Here is a 24,746-nt window from a genome sequence, read left to right as displayed (position 1 = left end):
AACATGTGTGAACGCTGCCATCCGAACCCTGGTGTGCACCAAACAAGCGGACCGAGACCGCTGAAAAGATGGGTCTCGGTCCGCTTCCAAACGAACTCTGGTGCGGTTCGAATGATATATGAACGCAACACGGACCAAAGACATGTAAACGAACCAAAAACAGGAAGACGAGACCCTAAAATGGACAGAATCCTCACGCATGTCGGTTTTTCTCGTCATAGACGCGAGTTTGCCCATCACAGGCATCAGACGCGCGTCTCCACGCAGCAAATCGTTTGTGTGTGACGGATGGATTCCCGCCGCTGTTTTGACTCCTTTGCACATTTTCTAAGCTTTTCATGAGTTTTCAGCTGGCCAAAATACCATCACATGCAGGCTACGCACACACAACGAGCGCATTTACCCCAGCACACAGAATTGTTTTGGATGTTCGGTAAGTTCCGTCTCAAAATAGGCAATACATCATAAAATCCGACCAATCACGTTGTGAATGTATCACTATGCCTTTAGGTTCGGTATCTTTTGGTTCGGTGATAAACTTGCTAATCTGAACGCTAATCGGACCAGGACTAAATGTTTTTTTTATTCTTTGGTCCGGACCAGATGAACCAAACAAACCGAACTACAAGTGTGAACGCACCCTTAAAGTCAATCCTGTACTGTACAGGAAGCCAATGTAGGTAGACTAGGGACAGAGTAATGTGCTCACGTTTTTTAATAAACTTGCAGCAGCATTTTGAACCTTCTGCAACCGTAAGATAGAGGCTTGTCTAATTTCTTTGTATAACAAATTACAGTAAGCAAATCTTGATGATATGAGAGCATGTATTGCAATTTCGAGACTCTTAAATGTCAGACAGGATTTCATCTTGGCCAGATTTCTCAGATGAAAAAAGCTTGACTTTACCAGATGATTTATCTGTGTGTTCAACTTCACGGAGCTATCAATAAAAACACCCAAGTTTTTAAAACATTCTTTAACATTCGTTGGGCCAGTGGGCCAAAACTGAACTCTGTTGCGGCCTTAGCTCCTCTGGGGCCGAACACTACAACCTTCGTCTTGTTTTCATTAAGATATAAAAAGTTAGAAGCCAGCCATGCTTTAATATCAGAGAGGCAGGACATTAGAGATTCTAAACTATTTGCATTAGTTAACGGTAAATATATTTGTAAGTCATCCACATAGCAGTGAAATGCGATGTTGTATTTCCTTAAAAAATCTCTTAACGGGAGCATATAACGTGAAAAAAGGATGGAGCCTTGAGGCACACAATATATAAGCAATGTCTCTCTCGATGTATGTGAGCCAAATTGCACTGCCATTCTTCTAGCAGTCAAGTAGTACAATTTAGGGCCTTACCCTGAAACCCTACATACTCTTCTAGCCGCGAAAGCAGCACCATGTGATCTATTGTATTGAAGGCTGCAGTTAGGTCTAATAAAACTAACACTACTGAATCACCAGCATCCACAGTCGTAAATCATTGAAAACTTTTACAAGGGCTGTCTGTTTAGAATGACTGAAGCCGGACTGGTAAACTTCACCAATCTTACTCTGTTCTAAAAAAAAACATGTAGTTGACTAAACAGGTTTGAGAGTCTCAGAGAGTGAGTGAGTTTCTAAACAATGTTGGAGTTAAACTTCTTATCACAGGATTTCTGTGATTTCATGTACCGATTCGGACGAGACTAAAATCTAGACTTAGATTTGTTACAGAAGGTCATCTGCTGTGCTTGCGTGCATCACATATGATGTATATGTTTTTTTAATGAATTACTTATTGATATAAATTTTATTTATTATTAAAACTTAAATTATTTAAATAAACTTCACATGAGTTTATAGAAGTGGCTGTTTATAATAAACCCACATAAGTGAGCAGTGACATCTATACAAGTATCTTTCCTGACACTGATATTAAAATGGGCAGTCTTTGCAGTTTCTGTGATTTGGCTGTATTTAATGATTTCAGAATTAAAATTTTTCATTGGATCCAAATTGAAATGAAATGAAAGCATGCGAAAGATTGGTGCGCAAACATTTGCGAAAACACAAGGAGAAGCCTTATTATAATACAATATCTGCAATTACAAACATCTACATTTGGATGGGATTAGATTTCTCAGAGGACAGTTGAGTTGGACAGTAGGTAATTATGAGAAAGTTTGAGAAGGTTTTAATACAGACATAGCAGATTCATGAAACATGAATTTCTCTAACATCCTCCATGAAAACTAGTCCTGTCCAGATAGGGCTTTAGTGTTCGTGCTTGTATTTTAATTCACATGGGATTAAAAGTAGAAGTGCAAGAAAAGTAGACGAAAGCAAAGTAAAGATAAAATATGTTAAAAAAAAAAACTTACATTACATGTTTTTCATTACATGTTTCCCATATGTGTTATTCATTGATGACTTTACTCTTATTCTAAAATTTGGAGAAAAGTCATTACAAGGAATAAGTAGGTGTGTCTAAACCTATACTGGTAGTATTGATTTAGTTTCTGTACAACATTGAAAAGTAATCCCCATTTTTCCATATTGAAGAGATTGCATTGAAAGTAGCACCCTGCAAGCAGAGAAGCTGAGTGAATTCCTAAAGAGCATGCAGAAGAAGAGTGGCATACTTGAAGAGCTCTTACAGTCATGCTCTCAGATCTCAGCCCATCTGGGTGAGGCAGAGGGACCTGTGGCCTGCATTGAACCTGTGAGGACTTTACAGGAAAGATGGCACACTTTGGAGTGGGCTGCTTCCAGGAGTCTGTGGCGTGCTAATATCTGCGCAGCAGAAGTTTCAGGACTCCTGCAAGAGGCCAGAGAGCTACAACGTGAACTGGATCTTCTGGAGAAGTCAGTTTCTACTCCGCACATCTCTCAAAGTCAGATAGACTGGCAGAGTGCGCTACTTGAGATTGTCAGAACTGCAGACCTGGCAGTGTTAAATGAACGCTATTTGTACCTTCTTGAGGTCTCTCAGGCTCTTTCCTCAAGTCCACTGGGAAAGAAAGAGCTTAGAGATGTGGAGGATGCATTGCAGGGTCTGAATTCTCAGCTTGCTCTGACTCAGGAGAAGCTCAGCTCCCAGACTTCGAATGGCACTGATTATTCACCGATCATTAGGATTATCAGGGACTATGTTACATGGGCTAAACAAATGGAAAGCAAAGTCAGTAGGAGAAGGAGGCTATCCCTGTACCCTGAAGAGGCAAGTCACGAGGTCAACCACTTGAAAAAACTGCAGTCCGAAACATCTCTTAAGAAGTTTCAGTTGGCCTCTGTTTTGAAAGAGCTTAGAGAGGAAGTTACGGGGCTCGAGGAGAAGGATTCCAAAGACATGTTGCCCATCCTCGATTTCGTAGAGGATTTGTATGTTAAAATTTCTGAAAAAACCAAATGTGCTGTTGTAGAAATTAACAGAATGTTTCATATTAGAGAAAGACTGTGGAAGCAGATCACTGACAGCAGCTCTTGGTTGACCTCAATATTGGAAAAAGAGTCTGGTAAATCGGTGGCCTCTGAACCTAAAATTACTATCCCAGAATTGAGGGTTCAGCTTCAGGTATGCACTGAGGCTTTGAAAGATGCTGAGAGACAAGCAAAAAACTTGGAGATTCTGTTAGATGAAACCAAGACTATGAATAACTTTTTGACTGTACCCGAAAGCTTTCAGCTTATCAACAGGCTTACATCCTTACAAGAAGAAGTCTCTAGAGTTGTGAACCGTAAGTGGGCCTCATGCTGGGTGCTTGAAGAGCTCCTTCATTCTCAGGAATCTTCTGCTGAAGAACAGAACTTCATTCAGAAGAGCTTGAGACAGTTGAGTGCTGATGTCATGAGGCAGAAGTATCCTGTAACAAGGGACTCGCTCTCGGCTCTTGAATCCGTTAAGCACATGCTGATTGAGCTCCTGTGCAAAGTGCAGGAAATTCCACACTTCCCAGAACCTCAGAGGAAAGAGATGCTCCATGCTGTACTAGACCTACAGAGAAGAATACATCTGCTGGAGCAGCAAGCCAAAGAGCATGAGGAGTACCTCACTCTAAGGCAGCACATGGAGAACTCCAAAGAGGCAGTAAAGAAGAACTTGTCACATATTGTAGACTCGTGTGCAGGAACTGACATAAAGCTCGGTGTCTGTCAGGCTGTCCTAGTGGAGCTGCCTCTGGTGAGAATGACATGTCAAGAGGCCGCTGACCACCTGGAGGCCATTTCGAAACATCTCTATCCATCCCAGCTGACAGCAGAAAGGCAAAAGATTCGTTTGGTCATTGAGCAGCTAGCTTCTTGGGAGCTCTCGGTCAAAAACGAGGCTAAAAACCTTGAATGCTCTCTGGCGGAGAAATTCGTTAGTCCCACAGACCTCAGTCCACTCATGAAGCTCTTCAACAGTGTCAGGCAGCAGCTAAAGGAGACCATATGCTTGGAACCAGATAATAAGGCTATTGATGCAGATCTGCGAAAGCACTCTACACTTGTCCAGAACGTTGAGTCTGCGATTCGAATGTTGGATGTCTGCAGGAAAGGTGAAGTGGCTGAAAGCTACCAGATGACAGTTGATCTTGGCCAGAGAACTCTTAATGATTGCAGTGTACATATGGTAAGTTCCATGTGACCATTCATGTTAAACTGACTAAAGGCCCATTCACACCAAGAACGATAACTTTAAAGATAACTATAATGATAACTATATTTGCGTCCACACCAACAAACAATAACGATCTGTTTATTCTAAGCTCACACGCTGCAGTTTCAAAGTGTGTACAACACCATTGAACATGTTTTTCCTGTTCATTTACACGGTTTTAACCAGCAGATGGGTAACACTTTACTTGAAGGGGTGTGCATAAGACTGACATGACACCTTCATAATCATGACATGACACGTCATGAATATGAAGGAGGTTTTATGAATGTTTATGACAACTGTCATTAAGTGTCATTCGCTCTGTTATGTCATTTTTAATGCAAAGATGACATTGTTTGAGATGTCCGAGTTATGACAACTTGACATAAACTAATACATCATAACCTGTCAGTGTCTTTGTCATGACAACTTGACATTATTTAGCTTTATGGGTTAACATTACATTAAACTGTCATGTGGTTGGTTTTGACATTGGCTGTCATGAGGCCATTATAATAGTGTCATGAATATGTATCTTGAGCTCAAGTACAGTGGTACAAATTGAACTTGTCATTAAAATGTCATTAAGTGACAATACTCTGACAAATAATTTTATAACAGCGCCATGACTATTTTTCATTTCATGTTTTTTTTGTTTTTGTTTTTTGTTTTTTTTAAGTTTCCACCAACAGAAGGTCAGATAATAGACAATTTCAAATTTCTTAAAAAAGATGACACTGTTATCAAATAATGGTAACACTTTATTTTAGGGTCTTTTAACTAGTTGCTTATTACTATTAGCATTCATATGGCTAAAATATTGGCTATTTATTAGTACTTATAAAGCAGATATTAATGCCTTATTCTGCATGACCTTATTCTACATTCTTAATCCAACCCAATACCTAAACCTAACAATTAACTATAATAAGCAGTAAATTAAGAGTTTATTGAGGGAAAAGTCATAGTTAATCGTTTATATATGTGTTCCCTATACTGAAGTGTTACCAAAATAATGTAATGTAATGTTAACCCATAAAGCTAAGTAGTTTTTTAAGTTTGATAATTAATCTGCTATGTCATGTTTATGACAGGTTATGATGTTTTGCTAATGTCAAGTTGTCATGACAAAGACACTGACAGGTTATGATGTATTGGTTTATGTCAAGTTGTCGTAACAAAGACATCTCAAACAATGTCATCTTTGCATTAAAAATGACATAATTGAGCGAATGACACTTAATGACAGTTGTCATAAACATGCATAAAACCTCCTTCATATTCATGACACGTGTCATGTCAAGATTATGAAGGTGTCATGTCAGTCTTATGCACACCCCTTCAAGTAAAGTGTTACCATTTAGTCTAACAGTGAATTTAGCTGACATAGTCAATATAGTGAAATAAAAACAACACCTAGTCTTTTTCACTTCAACTTCAAAGGAAGCAAGACAGTGTTGCCGAAACTAGCGCTGGATACCTGAGGTAATTTTATGTTACACTGTTTGCTAGCTTAGCATAATGATCTCATGTCCGTTAATACTTCACCATTTATTCTGAGGGTATGACAGATTGTTTTCCATACATCCTTTTTCTTTAAGTTATCCTTGAAAAGGGGGTTTGATTTGTCAAAACTGGTGGATTTTTCTGGACCTCAGCGATTAAGCTCTCTGCAATGTCATCTGCCATTTTAAATGTGCAAGACCTTCAATTCAAAATGATTCTCATTGGCTGTCAGTGTTTTATCAACAGATGGAAAAAAATTGTTCTGAAAGTGATCCCAATGATATCATTCCTCTATATCGTTATCATTATAGTTGTGGTGTGGACTCTGCTATTCTTTTATATTTAGAACAATTTTTAGAACTGTAACTTTATTGTTTTAGTTATCGTCCTTGGTGTGAACGGGCCTTTGCATCATGTCTACATGACCAATAGAATGCTGCATTTGAAACTGTTGTTATTGTCAAGTATGTTATTTTGAAGAATTTTTAGTATTTTTAGGCTGCATCTTAATACAGATTTGTTTGAATTCAGAAGCTTTTTTCTCTGTTTTCTATTTTTTTTTTTTTTGACTGATTAGAACAGGTAACTCATCTTTTTTAAACTATTCATTAAAAGAATCTTCTCAAAAGTGTCAGTCATCATCGGCAGTCGAGCTAAACTGGTCACACCTGGGCTATACTGGTCTTATCTGTTTTTGCGTGCAGCCCTCAACAACAACACGATTTTGGGATTGTTTAAATAAAGATCATTATCATTCGGAAAAAGAATACTCTTTACCGAGCTCTAGTTTTTAGAAAACTATGAATGTTTAATAATTTTTTGTTTGGTTGTCCAGGACAAGCTGCTCAAAGCTCGGGAGGCACTGAAGCGTTACTGCTGGGCTGTTCAGGGTGCAGAGAGCTTCTTTCATCATATAGAGTCCAATCTCATGATTTCATCTACTGGTTTCCAAGGCTACAAAGAGGAGCATCGCTACATCCAACAGATTTTTAGCACTCTGGTTGAGGGTTTCCAGGCCCGCTTGTCTGAAGTTGGTGTTTGCGTACCCCAGCAGAAATGCCTCTCCATCCCTCTAACTGAGCAGCTTCATATCGAGGTTTTGAGTCACCTTCTGGTACAAGATGCCAAATTAGAAGCTCAGGCTCAACTCAGACTCGAGGCATTACAGAGGTTAGTCATACTCTATAAGCATACTCTATTGAATTTTTTTTTTTTTTTTTTTATCAAAACTTGATGACCTTGCCCTATGATTCATATTGTTGCATTTATAATGCTCTTTGATTGTTGTTGACATTTTCTTAACAAATTGGAAAATCATTTTATAGTTGTTTTGTTTGGGGACAGATAATAGGGAAAAATACTTTTACAAATAATCAAAAATGTTCTCAAAAAGCTCTTTAAATGTCTGCCATATACGGCACATTACTTGGAAATATTTTTCTCAGAACACATGGTCTGAAACAATTAGTTTTAATGGAATGCATCTATTTGGTTAAATGTACTAGAAGCAGTTTTATTTAGCTGTTTTAATGGTTCACTCTTTCTGCTACAATTTAGATGCATGAGAAACCAAATTGTGCACATGAGTCACCATGAAGAAATGAGCCAACTTCTCAAAAATGTTGATTCTCAAATCTTAAAATGCTCAAGTAAAAAACCGACTGATTCTGAAGCCTGCCAAGAACAACAGCTGAAAGTAAAGGTTTGTGGTCATTGTATGCCATTAAAGGATTAGTTTACTTCAGAATTTAAATTTCCTGATCATTTACTCACCCATATCATCCAAGATGTTTATGTCTTTCTTTCTTCAATCAAAAAGAAATAAAGGTTTTGAGGAAAACGTTCCAGGACTTTTCACCATATAGTGGACTTCACTGGGGTACAGTGGGTTGAAGGTCCAAATTTCAGTTTCAGTGCAGCTTCAAAGGGCTCTACACGATCTCAGCTGAGGAATAAGTGTCTTTTTTTTTATCTTGCACTGTTACATAATCACATTGGAAAGGTCATGCGTGTCGTAGGCGAAGTACCACGGTGGGGCGAAAAACTCCTTCTCATTTTCTCCTCCAACTTCAAAATCATACGACATCGTTGTTTTACCAAAAAGGGCGTTTGATTTAGTCTTTGCAGGTTCGGTTTGTAGACACTGGATCGGTACTTTGCCTACGTCACGCGTGACCTTTCCAACGTGATTATTTAATGCGTGGCGCATCGCAGAGCTAGTGCAAGATGAGCATTTGTGGTTAAAAAGTATATACATTTATTCGGCTGGGATCATGTAGAGCTTCGTTGAAACTGAAATTTGGACTTTCAACCCATTGCACCCCAGTGAAGTCCACTATATGGAGAAAAATCCTGGAATGACAAACATCTTGGATGACATGCGTGTGAGTAAATTATCAGGAAATTTTAATTCTGAAGTGAACTAATCCTTTAATAGTCACTATTTATAAGAACCTAATTCCATTTTGTTTATCATGCATGTTGTGCTCGGTTTAAATGCTTTAAATTATTTGGGAGCCAATGAAAACTTGCTTGAGAATATACTTCCCTTCTTGCTTCTTTTTTTTTATCTTTTAACAATGCTAGTATGCTAGATCAGCATTCATTGAAATTGTCTTCATCTGCAGGTGCTTCAGACAGAGCTGAAGAACCTCGCTAATAGACTGGAGGAATTGAGGGAAAGCTGCACGGGTCGTCGATGCAGTGCTCCTGTAGATTTAATGCTGGGACATCTGTGGAGATCTTGGGCAGTGCTGCAGTGCAGAGTGGAATCACTCAAAGCCAGCACGTCTCATAAAGAAGCAGAGTGGAGAGACTTTGTGATACGTGTATGTAATAGCTTTTATTTTTTATAGTAATTATTATAATTAATTATTATTCATTTTTTTGTGTTTTTTTTTATTTCATAATATAAAAAAGAATATATTTCATTTATCTTTTTATTTATTTTATTTTTTATATATATATTTTATTTATTTTATTTATATATCCAGCTTGTAAAATGATTAATGAAGTAAGCTGTGCATTAATTAATTTCATGTTTGGGTTTGCTGTGCAGCTCAATAAATCAAAGGAAGGTCTTGGCAGACTGCAGAATGATCTTCCTGACTCGTCTGTGATGACGGGATCCCTGGTGGATCTTCAGGGTGTTCTGAGCCTCACTGAGCGCCTTCAAGATAGGATTGAGCAGGAGCATCATACACTTGCCTCTCTACAACACCATGTGGCGCGATTGCTTGGGGTCTCAAATTTGCAGCAGCTCAAAGCATCTCCTCAAATCTGTCAGGACTTGCAGTCTTTACAGGGTCAGTGCAGAAGGTAAGACTTGTACACACATGCACATTATCACATATATGTTGAGAAATGTTCAGACTCTACATTTACAGACCTTCTTTTTCATGCAAAGTCTCAGAGATCAGAGCAATAACATCCGTCGGGAGGTGCTTTCTGAGATCCAGGAGTTGGGTCGTGTGCAGGAGGAGATGAGTGCCATTCAGCAGAATGTTCTGTCTCTTTTGACGGTTTTACAGTCTGAGTCAGCTGCTGAACAACTACAGGTTGGTGCTTTGTGGCCTGTGTTTTACAGGGACAGTGTCTGTTTCTGCAGTATTTGCTGTTGATATTGTATTCTTTGTGTTTTATCACACTGTAGGAAGTCAAAGTGGATTTGGTGTCACTAAAGGCTCGACTGCAGGACGTCATGGACAGAGTGCAGAAGAGATGGAGCTGTGTACCGTCAGAGATTCAAATCTTACAGAATGATCTCAACATCTCCCTTCAGGAGGCTAAGGACAAAGTATAGTATTTACTTTATTTTATTATACTGTGAGATTGAGTGCTGTTTCGGTCATAGGTAGAGTGTGTTTAATGCTGGGAAAAGCTTATTGTGTGTGTGTGTGTGTGTGTGTGTGTGTATATATGAATATTGTTGATGAGCATGTTTATATGAATATAAATGTCAATAAGGGATTCTAAAATAAAACAATCCTTTGAACTTGTGAAAAAGGTAGTCTCCACCTATGCATGTATGTATATATATGTATGTATTTATGTATACATATATATATGTTTTTATTTTAGAATCCTTTACTGACATTTATCCCTTATTGTCACTTAATGACATATGTATATATGTGTATATATCACTTAGAAGATAGCACCTTTTGTTTAGGCCCACCCATTGGAACAGATTGACTTAAAATAGATTGAAGTGAATAAGACTTAATATTTAGTTGCAAATATTTTGCTTGCAATATCTGCATCAAGCCTGTGACCCATTGACATCACAAAACTTTTGCATTCTTCTTTTGTGATGTTTTTCCAGGCTTTCACCGCAGCCTCTTTCAGTTGTTGTAAGTTTTGGGGGGTTACCCCTTTCAGTCTCTTCTTTAGCATGTAAAATGCATGCTCTATATGGTTTAAGTCTGGAGTTTGACTTGGCCAGTCTAAAACATTCCACTTCTTGCCCATGATAAACACCTTTGTTGTTATGGCACTGTGTTTTGGGTCATTATCTTGCTGCTTGATGAAGGATCTCCCAAACTTGCATCAGTTTGGTTGCATCTTCTGTAAATTGGCAGACAAAATGTTTCTGTACACTTCTGAGTTCATTTTGCTGCTGCCATCATGTGTTACATCATCAATAAAGATTAATGAGCCTGTCCCAGGAGAAGCCATTCAAGCCCAAGCCATGACATTACCTCCACTGTGTTTCACAGATGAGCTTGTATGTTTGGGATCTGTTTTTTTTCTTCAAACTTTAGTCTTTCCATCACTTTGGTGAAGGTTAATCTTTGTCTCATCAGGCCATAAAACTTTGTCCCAGAATTTTTGAGGCTTGTCTCTGTACTTTTTGGCAAATCTTCTGGTGTAGCCTTTGTACTTTTGTTCATTAAGTCTTCTGCGAACAGTAGATTGTGATACCTTCTCTCCTGCCCTCTGGAGGTTGTTGCTGTTGTCAGTAACAGTTGTTTCAGTGTCTTTCTTTACAGCTTTCACAATATTTCTGTCATCAACTGCTGATGTTTTCCTTGGTCTACCCCAAGGTCTGTTATTTAGTACAGCAGTGGTTTCTTTCTTCCTCAGGACATTCCAAATGGTTCTACTGGCTATGACCCATGTTTGTGCAATAGCTCTGATTGATTTTCCATATTTTCTCAGCATCACAATTGCTTGTTTTTCACCCATTGACAGCTCTCTGGTTTTCATGTTGGTTACACATCTAACTATAAATACAGTTTGCACAGGCCCAAACCCAAATCTGAAACTGAGCGTAGACATTCAGTGTTGTTTATTGTTTGAATAATCAATGTAACAAAACATACCCAACAGTCACATATTGCAATACTTTTGGTCACATGAGCGGGTTCAATGGGTGGGTTCAAACAAAAGGTATTATCTTCTGAGTTGTGTATCAGATCCAGATGTAAATACCTGGAAATAAAAGGTGAAATGTTGATTTCTTGTCACGTATTCATCTTTTGATGTCAAACCAAATGTTTTCAGTCTACAGCAAAAATAAATAAAGGAATTGGCCTCACTGTTCCAATACTTTTGGAGGGGAGTGTATATATATAATTCCTACTATTGCCAATTCCTTTATTTTTGCTGTTAATTTAATTAAAACCTAATACAAATGTAACTCTCTGTTTCAGTTGGGCATGGTCATGGAGAGAAGTGGTCCTCTCCATAAAATGGGTGAGCAGGTTGGAGAAGTGACGGTGGGCTTGAATTGTGTGCAGGCCCTGCTAAAGCAAACAAGTCCTAATTTTTCTGAGGCTGAACATACACAAAAGGTACTTGTTTCCTGCTCACCTCCATATGCACGTTATTGAAATACATTTCCAGTGGACAAAACACTCTGGAAAGCATGGGCTATTAATTAGGCAGCTTCATCTTTTTCTCTCTTTACTTAGCTTTGCATGTTATTTGGTTTATTTCTTTTTGTTCCACTTATTTACTTGTTTTCTTAAACTTTTATTATATTCTTATTCTGTATTTGTATGTATGTACTGTATTTTTTGGAAAAACTAAAAGTTGCACGGGTCAAAATTGCAGAAATTGGTGACAGAAAAAAAAAGCAGATAAGTCACATCGGTGTGTAAGTCGCATTTTATTATTACATTCAGAAATTATGTAATGCCGATAATTAAAACCAAAGCATTTACAATCATTATAAACGTTTTAGTTACCCTCACAACACAAAAAATTCTTTATTTTGAAAGGTGCTCTAGAACGCTTTTTTACAAGATGTAATATAAGTCTAAGGTGTCCCCTGAATGTTTCTGTGAAGCTCAAAATACCCCATAGATTTTTTTTTAAATTATTATTCATTTTTTTAACTGCCTTTTTTGGGGGCATAATTAAATATGGGCCGATTCAGCGTGCTTCCCCTTTAAATGCTCGCGCTCCCCGCCCTCAAGCTCACGACTCTATAATACATTGCATAAACAGTTCACACAGCTAATATAACCCTCAAAATGGATCTTTACATAGATTTACATGGATCTTTTCATAGTAGCCTATGTGTGGCTAGCGGGGCTAAAGCTAACATTACACACTATTACAGACTGCAAGTGTTTAATAATGAAAATAACGACATGACTCTGATCTCTGTGAATACAGTAAGAAACGATGGTGACTTTAACCACATTTAACAGTACATTAGCAACATGCTAACAAAACATTTAGAGAGACAGTTAACATGATATTTTTAGTGATATTTGTAATCATGGATCATTTCAGTTATTATTGCCCCATCTGCCATTTTTCGCTATTGTTCTTGCTTGCTTACCTGCATAAAGTCTAATGATTCAGCTGTGCACAGATCCAGACGTTAATACTGGCTTGTCTAATGCCTTGAACATGGGCTGGCATATGCAAATATTGGGGGCGTACATATTAATGATCCCGACTGTTACGTAACTGTCGGTGTTATGTTGAGATTCGCCTGTTCTTCGGAGGTCCTTTAAACAAATGAGATTTATATAAGAAGGAGGAAACATTTAACCCAGTGGCTGGGTTAAATGTTTGCCCAACGTGCTGGGTAGTTTTATTTAACTCAACTGTTGTATAAAAATTACTGTATTGCTTGCTTAAAATGAACCCAAAATATGCTGGAAATTAACATTTATTAATATGTTTAATAAATGAGCATTTATTAATAAGATAATGAATAATAAACATTAAACATTTATTAAATTGCTTATTAATAAATGTACACCTTTTGATTATTATTGTTGTCTCTAGTAATTATGTGTCTGATTTTTAATTTCTCACCTATTTTGGATTCATTTTAAGCCAGCCATATAGTAATTTTTAATCAGTAGTTGGGTTAAATAAAACTACCCGCTGGGTTAAAACAACCCAATCGCTGGGTTTGTCCATTTTCAACCCAACTTGGGTTGTTTTTAACCCAGCATTTTTAAGAGTGTAGCATTTTGAGCACTGTTGAGCGGATTCTTAAACCCCTCTGATTGGCCATTGTGTTCACGCACTCAACAGATATGTGTGTGATTTGACTACAATGATCAATGCTTCAAAAACGTTGTAAATATACATCTTTGACTCTTCACCGAGCGCTTATACAGATACACACGGGAGCGTTTGAAAGCAGGCATTTATCAGCAGATCCCTTATATATTATGTTTAAGAATCCACTCAATAATGATCAAAATGCTAGGGGGAAATTCTGGTATTGTCACATTTTTTAAATTTCAACCCATTTTTTACATTTTAAATGACAACCCTAATGTCTACACCAATTAAAGTCTAATGTGCATGTGTGCATGTAGCGTATATGGGATGAGCTGGACCAGTGGCACACTCGGATAGCTGAGCTGGAGGCTGAGGTGCAGGATCTAGCTGAGCAACAGCCTGAAAGAGCACACGTCCTCATGGACCAGCTCACAGAGCCACTGCAGCTCTACCAGATCACAGCCAAACAGGCCGAGCAGAGGACCGCCCTCATCAGCAAAGTCAGATGTTACCCATAATCCTCTGTTTCATAACATAAGCCAACACATAATGCCACTGATAGCAACCATGACTACTTGTGCCTTGTTTTTTGCTCCCATCAGATCCCTGCCTGTCTGCAGGAGTATGAGGGTTTACTCAGTAGCTCCAACTGCTGGTTGAAAGAGGCTCAGTCCTGGCTGGTCGCCCCAAGAACCTACACCACTGCGAAATGCATCCACTGCCACGCCAACTCCCTCAAGGTCAGGTCAAAGCCTCATACTGAAGCAGTTTACAGGTCATTTATAGTGAGGCATGCCATACCTTATGTAGACCTTATGTACAATAGCAACTTGTTAGCAACTCTTGTGGTGTGTTTGTAGATGATGCTGGATGAATCAGAGGGATACAAGGCAGCTCTGGAGGCCTTCCTGCCTGCCCTGCAGGAGATCACTCTGGTGTGTGACACTACCTCTCAACAACAACAGCTCCACCTGGGTGTACAAAATATCACAATTATACAGCAAAGCGTTCTGGACCCTCTCTCCCACCTTCAGCACCTCGCGGCTGTAAGAAATAACATTACATTCAATAAATATTAAATCATTTTGTATGTATTTACAGTAAGATTTACATAATTTTTTTAGGATTTACAGTGTCAGTCACAATACCAAGTTTAGTTTTTATCAATACCAGTGAAATTTTGTAATTCCCGATACCCATTTTGATACCAAATTCAGATTCAGCAAATAATGATTATTATTATTGAATACAGTCCTTTTATTAAAAATATATGAACATAAATTTTAAGTAATTAAATTAAACAGTGTTTGAAGTTGACATTTTACTGAAAATAATTAATAAGTAAAAAAAAAATACAGCAAAGCATGTGTGTTTTTGCTATTTTTTAATAAAATCAAATATTGGAATTACTTGCTAGTATATAATACTGTAATTACATTATTTAAATTATGTTGCCTATATTTTAATTGGAATTCACTTATTACTCTTGTGTAGGAGATGGATGCCATTGAAATGGAGGTGAAGACAATGGAGAAAAATATAACCAAGATCAGAACTATCCTTTCCACCACTGACACAGAGAACATTTCTCCTGAGGAACATCTTGAGGACATACAGGTACTGTATGTCCTATCTTTCTATCCTGACTGTAAACATTTACAGTATCTCATATCCCTTCTAACTTCTGTAACAGGTCATTCTGGATAATGTCCAGTCCATGAAGAGGACCATTGATGAGATTGAGAGCTGCAGGCCAGGCCTGGGGCTTCCTGCTGAGGCTGAGCAAACTCTCACAGCCTTCCATCGGGCTCAAGCGCTCCTGCAGCCCATTCAGGAACTACAGCAACTCAGTGTGGAGCGAAGCGCAAAGTTAAGGGTCTGTTGCCCTAATAGTTTGCTTGTTTTTACCAAGAGTCAGAGGTTTCCTGTTTACTGAGCTGGAGTGCATTTTAGGTTATTTAGTTCATGAAGAGCAGCTTTCAGTAGGTATGGTATTTTGCAAATACCTTGTATTTTATAAAACAAAGGGAAAGTGTCAATTTTATAGGTGAACAGAGTCATTTTTGTTCAGGCTGAGCAGGTAGATATCGCCTCTGTAATGACAGATATTTTAGATATTTTACAGATCACTTAAATATTCCCATGGTGTGAGTGGGAAATTGAAATGTAAAAGTTCAAATATTTATTGTAGTCTTTTAATTGATATGAGCGCTGTGTGATCAAATGCAGACAGTTGTAATTAAATATCTAACTAGACCAAAGGTCATTTTAAATCTAGTTAGAACATATTACTTCATCTTATGAAAGTGCAGTAAATTTGTAGTGTTTTTAGTGACCGTGACCAGCGGGTGACCTCTCCTCTTCACTTTCATGTCTATGGGAATGAGAGGAGGGGAAAATCCTTGCATTTAAAGCCAACTCAGAGAAGGGATGTGTGGGAACCTTGAATTTTCTTAAAAATTAAGTGCTTTAAAACCTCAAATATTGTGCATCAGTAAATCATTACAGACAATGCTTTATTGGCAAAGGCAGTAGTATGCAGTTAAGATGCTTTTCTCATGATCTTTATCATGTAACTTTGGTTTGTCCAAGTTGGTTTATCCATAAAACTGAGTAGTTTGCGGATTTTATTTTCAGGCCTCTATTGGACAACCATCTGAAATGATTCTCCCTTCAGACCAAACCACAGAATTCACAATGCCACACTTTTACTCTGGAGATGTGATGGTAAGTCAACCATCTCAATCAAAAATACACCTCAAAAGCATTCCCACTCAAGATCAAAAGACGTCTAAGATGAGGATAAGTCAGTTTTAGGACTAAATAAGTCTAAAATCATTAGTTTTGTCACTATAAAAAAAAAGAAAAGAAAAGATGTCATATAGAGTAATATGTCAACATAACCCTGGTGAAGCAGGTGTCCATGGAAGGCCGTTACACAGAGGAGGAAGATGAAGACAGTCAGTCTTCATCCTCAGGAACTCTCACATGCAGTGTTCCAGAGGTAAAGCCCCCAAAACCTCCAATTTATCTCCCAGTCTTGATGCATCCCTTTGCCAAGCACTGAATAAGTGTACATTTCTGTACTCTTGTACACTCTGGACCTCTTTGCTGTGGCTGTTGTACACTCTGGACCTCTTTGCCGTGGCTGTTCATTTGCATACATTAATGTTTTATTTATATACATTTATGAATGGAAATTGTACAAATATAATTATGAATATAATTACATAATTTATGTGAATCTTTATATTTTATGTTTATATTTCGCTATGCTATGCTATATTCTATTTTCACTATATTTTCACAGGGACTGGTCATGTTACAGTGACCATTTCATGCTTCTGTTAGTCCTGGATTTGCATGATCACAAATTTCCCAATACTGTTGTTGTTAGTTTATGCAGTTATACTAAAATGCCTCAGTCAGCTTTGTGAACAAGCTCTTTTGCTTTTCCTTTCCGAGGACCAAGTCTGCATTCATTGCAGAATGCCAGATATAACTCCTCCACTTCTTTCAGTAACAGCTGCTCTTCTCTTTTGTCTTTAGGGAGTCTATCCTTCTAATACTCTGGGCCATCATCTCTAATTATTTTTTCTTTCTCTGTACCAGGATCCAGATGAGACCACATTGGAGGAGGAAAATATTAAGACAGATGCTGCCTCTACTGTAACTGAGTGTGTTGTTAAGGTATAGACTGGCCCCTCTCAAGAACAAACTTTGTGACTTTTTTTTTTTTTTTTTGGTTTTTGGCAGGCATGCAGTCATCATCATCATCATTCCACATATTCCTCCTTTTGAAATGTGTAACCCCGACTTCTGATTAGATAAGACCTGCTAAAAGGCATTGTAAAATGTCAATAAACATACACATATAACTTTATATGTTGATTGGCAACCACAAGCTCCCTGCCTTTAGAATAATGTACTGCAATACTGTTTAAAAATTTGGAGTATTTTTTTCTTTTTCTTTTTACAAACTTTGTGAAAGAAGTTTCTTATGATAACAAAGGCTGCTCTGTATTTGTAATTCATTCCTGTAATGGAATGATCCCTACTCCAGTCTTCTGTGGCGAATGATCCTTTAGAAATCATACTGATTTGGTGCACATTTCTTATTGTCAGTGTTGAACAGTTTTTTTTATATATATATATATATATATATATATTTTTTGGAAACTGAAAATTCAAAAGATTAATTTATTTCAAATAGAAATCTTTTGTTATAAATAACATTTGAACTTTTGAATATTTCTTTACTGTCACTTTTTAATCTAATGTGTCCTTGATCCCAAACTTTTAAAACAGTAGTGTGTATTACCAAAGTCCCTTCAAGACGAGTCATTTCACTCGGCGGCCATCTTTGAAACGCCGCTCAGGCATGCAAGTGCAGCTCCTATCTCTTTGAATGTTGAAATATCAAATTCTCCAAAGCTTTCTGCCAAGCATTCGATTAAATTTCATATTTGAAATCACCAATGAAATCTGACAACAACTGTCTCATAAATTTCTCTTCACGTCTCGTGTGTGTCATTTCGAAGGTGCGCGTCTGACTGTTTCTATAGGAACCGGAGCTTCTAACAGCTGCTGCAGTGACACGATGACTTTACCAATCAGTGATTGGCTCTTATTTAGAAGGCGGGACTTATTCCACCATATTGCGCGTTGCTCATTCTCCCATTCAAAACAATACGAGTGATGTGTCTTGTGTTATTCTATAGTATTTGGTATTACTTGGTGGAATATTTATTTAGATCATTATTTAAAAAAAACAACTCTTTATTGAACATTGATGTATTTTATTATATAGTTGAAGTGCTTTTTTGTTGTTGTTTTTTTTTTTTAAATCACTGTAAAACTGCCTATGCCTTAATGCTTTATTTCATCTTTAGGAATCATCTCCTGAAGAAGAAACTGATTTTGCTGCAGTCAAGCATGCATTACAGGAGACTGACACTGAAAGTTGTTTACTAGAGCCTCCTGGATTCTTGGAAATGCCTGACATAGACAGCAGACCAGTTACTGAAGAGACAAGTTGTCTACCTGCACAAACATCCCAAAACTTTGAAGAATTTGCAAATGATAGTTGTGTGAAGCCTGACAGTGTAAATAGAACTGAGGAAATGCAAAATGAGTGCCTAGAAACCAAGGTGACTGAAGCAGTATCAGTTAAGCCAGGAACAAACACAGAAATCACCATGTTAAAAGCAAGTGATGCCAGTGAATCGATCAAACAGTCTGATTCTGTGGATCTGAACAAAGTATCTATAAACACAGAAATTATTCTAAGCGATCAAGTGAAAATGTCAGTTCATAAGGAAGGTTTGACTCCAAAGCCACCTGACACAGAGGCAGCAAATGTGACTGATGGTGACCAGACCCAGGCAGAGACAAAACCAATGGTTGCCTCAGGTGCCACAGCTCCTCTTGTGCTCTCCTCCCAGCACAAAGAAAGTGTGCCACAGGAAGATGCAATGCTGGTAATTTTTTTTATGTGAAATCCAATTGTAAACTCACATGTGTCATTTCATTTTGAATTATGGTCCATTTCGAAATACTTGTATGATTACATACTGCCCTTCCAACTCTCTAGGAAATACAGAGAGATCTGATTGATGCCATTGTTCGCCAGAGCAGCAGCCAGTCTCAGGAACACTCATTTCAGCACACAGAAACTCTCAGTGATCTGTCACAGTCTGAAGAAGGAGGTGAATATCAAGAGTGTCTGGTCCAGCTTCTCACCTCATTGAAAGAAACATCTGAGAAAATGGGGTCATGTCAGGATATCAGTGGTTCTTCAGAGGTTAGTTTCAGTTAAGCAAAATTACAAATGCAAATACAAGTGAATGAGTGTCTGTGTGCATTTTCTGACATGTCTGCATCAGCATAACATCTAACAAGAATTCTGGATCCACTACAGTTCTATAGGATACACTACAGTTCAAGTTTGGCGTCAGTACAATTATTTTTAATGTTTTTGAAAGAAGTCTCTCTTGCTCACCAAGGCTGCATTTTTTTTAAATCAAAAATACTGTAAAAACAGTAATATTGTGAAATGTAATCACAGTTAACTGTTTTAACATAAATGTAATTTATTCTTGTGATCCAAAGTGGAATTTTCAGCATCATTACTTCAGTCTTCGGTGTGACATGATCGTTCAGAAATCATACTAATTACTGCTCAAGAAACATTTCTTATTATTATCAGTGTTGGTAACAATTGTACTGCTTAATATTTTTGTGGAAACCATAATACATTCTTTGAGTACAAAGTTCAAAAGAGCAGAATTTCTTTGAAATAATTGAAATCTTTTGTGACATTATAAATATCTTTACTGTCACCTTTATGCATTTGATGCATCATTGAAGAATAAAAACATTAATTTCTTTCATGACCCTAAACTTTTGAATGGTAGTATACTTAGAAAGGATGACGTGAAGCAGTTAATCTGCAATTTAGTATTTTTTAATTTATTAAAAATTTAGTAATTTTTCTGATTCATATCAGAAAAAAATCAGGCAAATGGTTGACAGAACACATTTCTCAGAAGCTATAAGACTGATTCTGCCTCTGATTCTTTAATTTCCTGCCTACACAGACTAGTCAGCATCTGTTAGAGATTTCTGTGTCTGCGATGAATGCCAGTGAAATACAGATGAGAGACACAACCAAACTTCTCAAGGATTTTTCAGGCATCAAGTTATCATTAGTTCTCTTGTAAGGTCTATACAAAAAAGTGAAACTTGGTGCAATGCTGTCTCGTGTCTCCTTATATTGTAAATAAAGTAAAGTTAAGATTTATAACTTTTATTTATTTATTTATTTATTTATCATTATTTATTAAAATGTTGCTTGTCTCTCTCTGGGTACCTTGTGTCAATATAAGTGACCCAGCAACAATGTTTTACTGTATTTTTGCATAATGTACATAAAATTGTGTTTTCCAAATACACATTTTCCCTATAAATATACTTTAGAAAAGTTCATAAACTTGTCTTATAGTAGCCTTAGCAATATTTGTTAATGTAGGTTTGTTCAATCTTGGGGAAGGATCAGTTCGGACATACTAATGCACGTGTTTGTTCTCTAAGAGTCTGCAGGGCAGCACATGGACTTTGCCACTTGACCGGTTGAGATCAGCGAGACAGAATTATGTTGAGCTCCAGAGATGTTCTGAAGCTCATCTGAAGGGTCTGCGGGGTCTCCTGGAGCTGGGCTCTGAGCGGCTGCTGCGCAGTCAAGATGCACAGCCACACAACTGCAGCCAGCTGCACAGTCAGCTCAAAGGACACAAGGTACACTATGTATTTGAACTGACCAACTTATTTAAAGTTTTTTTTGTTTGTTTTTTCAGTGAAAAATACGTTCATTTAAAAAAAAAAAAAGACCTTTTACATGACTCTCATAATGTTTGCACTTATGACTGGTAACAGAAATACTTCGAAGATTTGGGACAGAACCTTGTAATGGTGAAGCTGCTATACCAGAAGTTGCCAGAGGGGGCACTGCCGGGCCAAGCAGAGGTGGAGCAGTTAATATCAGATCTACAGGATCAAGCACAAAGTCATGGGATCCAAATGCAGCACAGCTTACAGGTACAGAGAAATTATACTTTGTATAATTAATCTTATCAATATTTTCATTTCAGATCTAAAAACTCTTTTTAGAGAAAGCTAAAGCTATCATAATTTAATCTTTTACTGATCCAGTTTACCTCTCATTGCGTCAATTAAGATCAGTAGCGTGTTTACCCACCACGCAAAGCACGCAATTGATAAAAGTTAATAAAAACGCTGGTAAAGAAACAAACGTAACATCACATTTATCTCAGAACAAACATATTCATCATGACCATAAATTCGTTAGTAAGCTAGAAAAATGAACCCTAGAGAGGAGCATTTAACTTAATATATTCACCATATTACATAGCCTATTAATAATATTTTTTAATGTTCTTTAACATATAATGCAAGTTTGAATAAATTTATCAAGTTGATAGCCAATTTAAATGTTTATATTTCAAAAATGAATTGGAGTAGAAATAATTTTAAAGTTAGTACCACCAACTTTATTATTATAAAAATGTCCTTAAGTGTAATGTAAGTTTGTATACAAATAAGTTAATTTTAACCTACAATATTAATGTAGTACCAACTGATTCCCAAGTATATTTTTTTCTTGAGAAAATTTGCCATGTACTGTAATTGATATATAGTAGGCCTATATCCAAAATAACTGATATCGAATCGAATTGCAAGCTTGTGAATCAAAATGCATAACTATGATGACAAACTGGCAGGAAATTATGCAAAACAGAAAACAAAGTGATATAGGGTGATACTGTGACGTACTGATAAGCCTAATCTTTCCATTATTGTTAATAATAGTTGCAACCTGCACTCTTAAATGTGCATTGAAAATTGCCAGCTGATAAACCCCCGTGAACGCGATCATGGGGGCCCCCTCCTGGAGATTTGCTTAGGGCCCCCAATAACCTAAACACGCCACTGATTAAGATATTGTATAGTTATGAATGATTCAACATTATTAAACATATACTGTATTTCATTGTATATGACATGCATAAAATGGATTAACAGAAATGACCAACAAAATAACACTCTTAGCGCTCTGTATGTGGGTTGTAGGAGTGGTCTTGGTACGAGGAGGTCACTGAGAGACTCTGCAAGCAGTTGGATGAGATGGAGACAGACGTGTCCAGTCTGGATTTAGAGCCGGAAGGAGACCTGCAGGGTCAGCTGGAGTCCTATGAGGTTAGTTTCCCACATCCATGGGAATGCTAATGGTTGTCTCTCTCTCTCTCTCTCTCTCTGGGTATTATTGGAAAACATAACTGTTCAAAAGTTTGGGGTCTGTAAGATTTTGTAATTTTTTTGAAAAAATATTATACAGCAAAGATGCATTAAATTGATCAAAAGTGACAGTAAAGACATATATAATAATACAAAAGATTTCAGATATTTCATATATATGCCTTGTTTATTTTTAAATCCTGTAAAAAAACATGGTTTCCACAAAAATATTAATCAGCACCATTTTTCAAAACTGATAATAAGAATAATAATTAGAAGTTTCTTGAGTAGCAAATCAGTATATTAGAATGGTTTCTGAGGGATCATGTGACCCTGAAGACTGGAGTAACGATGCTGAACATTCAGCTTTGCATTACAAAAATAAATTACATTTTAAAATAGATTAAAATAGAATGTATTCTAAATTTTTAATAATTTCAGAGCATTACTGTATTTATCATCAAATAAATGCAGCCTTGCTGAGCATAAACTTCTTTAATTAAAAAAATCTTACTAACCCAAACTTTTGAATAGTACTATATATATATAATTTTACTGGAAAAATAAGACAAGTACTTTTAAGTATTATTGACTTACCAATAGAGGACTCCTGTCCATATTAGTTTTTTGGTTGAGTACCCAGCTAAAGCAGCCAAAGTAATAAGTATCTGAGACATGCAGGCGTGTAAGGGGGGCAAAGTTAAGGGAGAGGTTCTTCTCCTTTTCACACGATGTCCCTGATTAAATTACTCAGAATGATGGTTGCCATATCTGTGGAACTTCATGTTCTGCTGCCTGCATTGGCCGCTCTTTTATTATTGTCCCTCGCACTATTACGAAAGCTAATTTCTCAGCTATGCTGACTCACGCGGAACAGTCCGCAGCATATGGTTGGTTGCGTTCATATTATTTCCCCCTTTATGACTACCAAAGCTCATTACTCTGGATTGATATAGGAGGAACAGCAAGCAACCCTTTTTGTGTCTGTAATAGAAGTACATCTCACTAACATTCCCGCAAGCTGCTCCATCTGAGCAAGCGGTTGAAGCTGGTAGAGATGAGGGGGTGGAGGGATGAGATGAGTTAGAGCAGCGATTCACAAACTTTGCAGTCAAATTACTACATCTGACTACATCAGTATAACCGTGAACCGCTTAATCACAATCAGTTTTGAATAACTGAGTTAATTAAAATATATTTATTCTCCATGGTTTGCCATTTTTTTATTAATATAGATATTAAAGATAAATCATGGTGACTTACCCTTTGAGGACCTTATCAAACACATTTAGAAACAATTGTAATGTGATACAAGTAATATACTAATTTTGTCTTTTAATTCAAACATTCTAATTTGATCTATTATATACAGATCTAAACTATAAAATAAATTAAATATTATTATTATTATTATTATAGTATAATACACTGTGTAATTATAATATTTCACAATATTACTGTTTTTACTGTATTGTTGATCAAATAAATGAAGCCTTGATGAGGATGAGAAAAACAAAAAAAATCGAACCGACCCCAAACTATTTATATTATATTATATTATATTATATTATATTATATTATATTATATTATATTATATTATATTCTTTTTAAAAGCACAATGTGGTTTTGATGTTATTTGATTTTAACAAACTGTAATAAATAGTTTAATAAATGGTTATATACATGTCATAGTTTAGTTTTAGCCATTAACCTGCAAATTTTCCTTATTTTCCTTTTCCTTATTTTCTTATTGACTTTCATTGTCAGAGGTTGCACAAAGTCCTAGAAGACACAAGATCTGAGATATGGGAGATCCAAGACCGACTCCTGGCCTTACAGAAAAAGGGTTGCTGCTTTGAGCGGCCAGGCCAGACCTTCCCAAAATCACGACTGTTAATACGCTGGAAAGAGCTTCGTAATCAGCTACAGCAGAAGATACAATCCACACAGAAGATCAGAACGAATTATGAAAGGTTTGAGAAAAACACAGCAACCAAATAATAAATGATAAAAATGAGCAAAATATCATTTCGTTGGAGGAATGAAGTGGTATAGTAGTATATGCGAACCACCAGTTGAGAAACACTGATTTAGAAGACATGCTGTTATATCAGGTAATATATGAAGGTGTGTATTTCTCTGTATATGTGTGTTTGTAGGTTTCAGCATGACTTAACAGAACTAGAGGAGTGGATGAGTTGTGCTCATGAACGGGTTCAGAAGTGGAAGAGTTTCTCTGATTCTGCTCCACTGGACTCCAGAGTTGTCTGTACCCAGCTCATGGTGACTAGGACTTGATTAGTGTTCATCCCTCTTTTTTTATATCA

At 37.0% G+C, this 24,746-nt stretch overlaps 1 protein-coding gene across 1 annotated transcript in view; it reads left to right on the top strand.

Moving 5' to 3' along the window:
* LOC125277985 (nesprin-1) overlaps positions 1-24,746 on the top strand; it is a 115,982-nt gene that overhangs the window by 51,372 nt on the left and 39,864 nt on the right. Inside the window, 24 exon segments of the mRNA XM_048206656.1 lie at positions 2,546-4,595; positions 6,964-7,298; positions 7,686-7,830; positions 8,756-8,956; positions 9,187-9,446; positions 9,535-9,685; positions 9,781-9,924; positions 11,783-11,923; positions 13,922-14,104; positions 14,207-14,344; positions 14,465-14,650; positions 15,099-15,221; positions 15,298-15,480; positions 16,242-16,331; positions 16,519-16,608; positions 17,217-17,294; positions 18,497-19,084; positions 19,198-19,407; positions 20,204-20,304; positions 20,699-20,900; positions 21,039-21,200; positions 22,254-22,379; positions 24,187-24,392; positions 24,579-24,702. Of these exon segments, the coding sequence (XP_048062613.1) occupies positions 2,546-4,595; positions 6,964-7,298; positions 7,686-7,830; positions 8,756-8,956; positions 9,187-9,446; positions 9,535-9,685; positions 9,781-9,924; positions 11,783-11,923; positions 13,922-14,104; positions 14,207-14,344; positions 14,465-14,650; positions 15,099-15,221; positions 15,298-15,480; positions 16,242-16,331; positions 16,519-16,608; positions 17,217-17,294; positions 18,497-19,084; positions 19,198-19,407; positions 20,204-20,304; positions 20,699-20,900; positions 21,039-21,200; positions 22,254-22,379; positions 24,187-24,392; positions 24,579-24,702 (6,217 nt within the window).

This window comes from Megalobrama amblycephala, linkage group LG11 (assembly GCF_018812025.1).
Source record: "Megalobrama amblycephala isolate DHTTF-2021 linkage group LG11, ASM1881202v1, whole genome shotgun sequence".
NCBI classification, from domain to species: Eukaryota; Metazoa; Chordata; class Actinopteri; order Cypriniformes; family Xenocyprididae; genus Megalobrama; species Megalobrama amblycephala.
Note: the sequence above shows the minus strand (reverse complement) of the source record. Positions and strands in the feature narration are given on the sequence as shown.